The sequence below is a fragment of the Mustela nigripes genome, chromosome 2, assembly GCF_022355385.1.
Source record: "Mustela nigripes isolate SB6536 chromosome 2, MUSNIG.SB6536, whole genome shotgun sequence".
Lineage (NCBI taxonomy): Eukaryota > Metazoa > Chordata > Mammalia > Carnivora > Mustelidae > Mustela > Mustela nigripes.
Window position 1 is genome coordinate 208,960,401 of NC_081558.1, and position 4,681 is coordinate 208,965,081.

Genomic DNA, 4,681 nt, shown 5'->3' on the forward strand with positions numbered 1-4,681 from the left:
ATTTGCTCTGGATTACATTTTTGTCTTTATTTCTTTCTTCTGTTTCATCCTGCCCTATAAACATCTCAAACATATGGATGATGCCCAGCTCTAACTATATAAACAAGCCAACACTTTTGTTGGAGAACCTAAAAAAGTAAAAAAGAAAAATACTTGGAAGTCGACCCTATCCTCTGAAAACGTAAGCTTGGGATTTAAGTCTGACTTTTATGAAATTGTGGTGCTGGTTGCAGACCACTGTTTTCAGACAGGGAAAAAAAAAATTATTTTGGTTGTAGTCCAGGGAATGTCTCCAAAAACGGAGCTGGATAAACTTCATAGATGTTGGTATAACATATAATTTATCAGTTTGCCTGCTGAAAGCCATTTGCAGAAGTTTGGCTAATCATGCTCTCTCTAAATTAATTACTCATTTAGGCGAGGTCTTATCTCTTTTTAGTCTGAGACAAGTATATAAGTAACAGATATTTATAACACATTTGAGTTGAATCATATGATGTCTAATATAACAAAACCTAAAAGTAACTCTTTGTTTTGTCTACATGTAAAACTTGAATCTCCTGGATTTGATTCAGAGCTCAGGTCATCAACTGTTTTGCAGATTGGTTCTCTTATAGAACAAGGTGCTGTAGCCATTGCTTGCAGACTAATTGCCAGTGGAATAGTCATGTCCTTTTCCACAATAGTATAACCACCAGCCCCCACTATCAAATCACAACCCAACACTACCACCATCAAAATCAATCATCAACCACCACCACCATCATCCACATTGACCATCACTACACTACCACTACCACCACCATCAACATGAACCACCACCAGCATGACCATAATCAACATCAACCATTGACTGCCACCATCATCACTACCACCAACACCACCATGAACATTAACCACTACCATCAATACCACTAGAATCAGCCATCGCTATGATCACCACTAACACTGATACCACCATCAGCATCAACTACCATCACCACTATGAACACAGGACTTATATTTTACATTTTTATTTTTACTTTGAAAAATATATTCATGTGCATGATTTCATTAGCTCTTATCTATTTTACAAGATTGGCAGAACAGACATTATTATTCTCATTTTATCTGTGTGCAGACTAAGGTCTAGAGAAATGAGATGGTGTGTTCAAGGACATCAAAGTGTCCTTAACTAGAGTTTGATTCTTCTGACTCCAGAACCAATGCTCTTTTTCAATAGATGCCATGACCTCAATGAAAATGAAGAACCTTGGTTTTATAGTCAAGTGAGAACGTCTAGAATGAATGGCTCTTTGAAACCATACAGCCCACTGCTGTGTGTTCCAGGTGAGAGCCACAAGTTGTTCAAAGTTCATGTGACCCCCTGGAAGTTGAAAACTTGAATCCAGGATGCTCAATTCCAAATTCAGCCTTCTTTCCATGACAAGAGGCTACATTCACATATACCCTCAGGAATCTCCTAGATTCTCTGAGAACACTGAATGCTCCAAGTCCTTCCCCAGATTGCAAGCTTTCCCGGTGAAGGGTATGACCAGAAGCTGCCGCCCCTGCTGTCCTGTCTCAAAGTGCCACAAAGCCTGAGAAGGAAATGGGACACTGGCTCCGATCACACTCCCATTGGCCTAAGTGCCCCAGGGATGCTCTTCCAGCCCCATTCAAGTACCTGACTCCTCTCTCAACATTCCAGGTAAACTCAAAGCTGTCTCCCCTGGTAGGAAGGTTGGGCCTCTTCTGTGGAGTTCAGCGTGCCTCGACTTTCAAGGGATCCCCTGGATTTCAGTTTGGCACTCACTGTTTTTATATTTTGGCCCCAGGCTGGCCTGGCCGGGCTGGAGGACAGCTCTGTTGCTGATGGTCAGTGTAGAGCATTCGGCCACCTTGCTCTGGAGACCTTTCTTTTTGAGTTCGGAGGTCAGATTGGAGTAGTAAATATCTTCCAAAGATTTATCATTCTTTCTGAGGATGTTGCTGGCCAACCGGAAGAGGAAGATCACTCCGTAGATGCCAATGATGGTGAGAATGTACCAGGCGGCGCTGGTCCCATCTGGAAGTTTCAGGGCCCTGGTGGAGTTGGTGCTGCTCCTCCCCTCCATGTGGTCCCTCAGCAGGGAGCTGAGACCAGTGCTGGCCTGGGTCTGGTTGGGGATTCCCTGAGGTGTCCACTTGGTCACTGAGAAACAGAGAGATCCAGATGAGACCCAGCATCCTGGGTTCAGGGCTTCCTGGCCAAGCCAATGATCAGTGGGAAACATGGGGGAGAGGGGGTACTGCTTCAAGGGGCTCTCTCTGTTGAATGGGCAGGAGTCTAACAACACATATATAGAGAGAGGTTTTGGGGAAGGACGGATACTAAATATGAATATATGAAAAAGTGATCTAACCATGGTATAGTGTGCAATCATGTGCATAAAAGAAGGGAGGCTGGGTATTTGCTCGAAGCCCATATATGCATAAAATATCTGCGAGAATACACAAGAAGTCGGTACCTATAGTTGCTCTTGGGGAAGAGAATTGAAGGATGAGACGTACTTTTCACTGGCCCACTTGTGTACATTTCGTACCATGTATGTTTATCTTCAAAAAGGAGTTGATTTAAAAAGGAAACGATACAAGTGGACACTTTCCCGGTCTCCTTGGAGAAGTGCCCCTGGGTAGTGACACTGTGTGCCCTTCCGAGATCAGAAGATTAAAATCTTAATTGCTGTTTAATTCAAAACTGTTTTCTCTCCTCGAAGAGCCAGTGCACATGAAATGAAAGCCACAGAAATAGTACATAAAACTGTGAGACATTTTCTGATTGAACTTCACTGGCTCAAATCCCTGTTTCTCGCCCTCTGCAAACACAGAGGCATTCAGATGTGTCATGGGATGTAGCCCAGAGCCTGCTGCGTGGGCCACAGCTTCTCCACAAATGCTATCTATCTGGCATTTGTTTGTTGCTAATTCATTTTACTAATGCAAGATGCAGAGAGGTTGGTATTTTTTTTATTACAATTAATTGCTGGAATAAGCGAATGATCTTATTACTTTGAGATGAAGGGAGAAACAGTTTAAAAATAACTCTATAAACCATATGTGACAAAGCCTACATGAACAGATTTAATTGTATAAAATTGGTCACCCAGAACAAACAATACAATAATGAGGAGTTTTATACCACTGTTGGTGAAGGGGCTTGACAACTTGAAGTACGGACGAGTGAAAATTCCCATCATTATTAACAACAACAACTACAAAAAAGTCAACCCAACAAGGACATCATAAATCTCAATTAGAGCAAGAGAACACATGTTTATAAACCCAGACCTTTTCGAGAGTTGTTATAGAACGATGTGATATGTTCGAATACATAGAGAATACACCCACGCAAGAACTACAGGACATGACATTATTTTAAAACCTGTCCATTTCCACTTGAAAGAATCTCACTATATTAATTATTGCAGTCCATTACTCTTTTCTTTTTAAAAAAATAAGAATAAGTTGGTTGTATCTTAATGGATAGACATACCCTGTAGAAAGACAAACATTTTCCTCCGTGCATTTTGCACTTAATAATTTACTGATGGAAAATACAGCAGACCTTCTAGAACAGCCCATCCCTGTCTCCACACCGATTACTCACGTTCCATGAGGCGGTCTTTTCCTTGACTCTTGGGGAGGCAAATTAGAGCGGCTGCGGTGGACAGAGAAGATAAAAGGAGAAGTCTTCCCTGCAGGTGGTCACAGTTCTAATGAAGCCCGGCTGCCCAGAGGTTCCTGAGCAGGGAGTAACATGATACCCAGAGTGTTTTAAGGCAGTGCCAAAGAGAAACTTCGCAGAGAAGGCTCCGACTATCTTTCTCTAGTTCATCAGGGGATCACAATTGATCTGTCTGCTTTTGGCTCAGAATACAAAACACTTCCTGGCTTACACGTGTTGAGAGGGTCTAAAGCAAAAGAATTTTTACAAACATGCTGGTACCAAGGAGTTCCCAGCTCTCCCGGGTCCCATCCAGGCCTGCAGGGCTGGGAGGCTTGCTGGAGGCTGGCTCATCTGCTCATAGCCTGGATGGTTCCTGGTTCCTGAACTCCCCTCTTCTGCACCTGTCCTGGGAGTGCCAGATGGTCAGGTGTGGTAGAGACCTGTTGTCATAGGGTCAGGAAACGCCAGGGTGAGGAGATACCAGCTTCCTCTTGGACTGTCTCCCGGATGAGGAAATCCAGCCAGGAAGGCACAGGCATGGGGTTGGCGGTGGGACACACCCCCTCAGGGATCAGTGGGCCGATAGGCCTGGCTGTGCCGAGCGGCACTTCCCTTCCTCACACTCCTGAGTCACAGCCCACACTGGAATCTAAGTACCTTTAACCAGAAAGTGCTAGAATAATAAGAGGCTGAGAGAAAAGAAAAGCAGGGATCTTCGGCAGGTTGTGAGCAGCCAATGTTCCCAGCCCCACTCCTGAATCCTCACCAAGACTAGCCCCTGCCAAACTTGTAAGGGTTGTTGGCTTTTAAGATGTAATTTGGTGGGAGCCTGGGTGGCGCAGTCGTTTGAACATCCAACTCTTGATTTCATCTTGGCTCATGATCTCGGGGTTGTGAGATCGAGCCCCGCATTGGGCCACGTGCTCAGTGTGGAGTCTGCCTGTCCCTGTCTCTCTCTGCTCCTCCCCCACCTCGCATGCGCACTTTCTGTCT

General features: G+C 44.3%; 1 protein-coding gene across 1 annotated transcript; it reads right to left on the minus strand.

The window, feature by feature from the left end:
• Positions 1-1,063: 1,063 nt before the first annotated feature.
• SMIM34 (small integral membrane protein 34) lies at positions 1,064-4,365 on the minus strand. The gene is made up of 2 exons (XM_059388226.1): positions 3,629-4,365; positions 1,064-2,173 (listed from the first exon to the last, which is right to left on the minus strand). Exons 1-2 carry the CDS (start codon positions 3,633-3,635, stop codon positions 1,761-1,763), a joined length of 420 nt encoding a protein of 139 aa, XP_059244209.1. The 5' UTR covers positions 3,636-4,365; the 3' UTR covers positions 1,064-1,760.
• Positions 4,366-4,681: the final 316 nt, after the last annotated feature.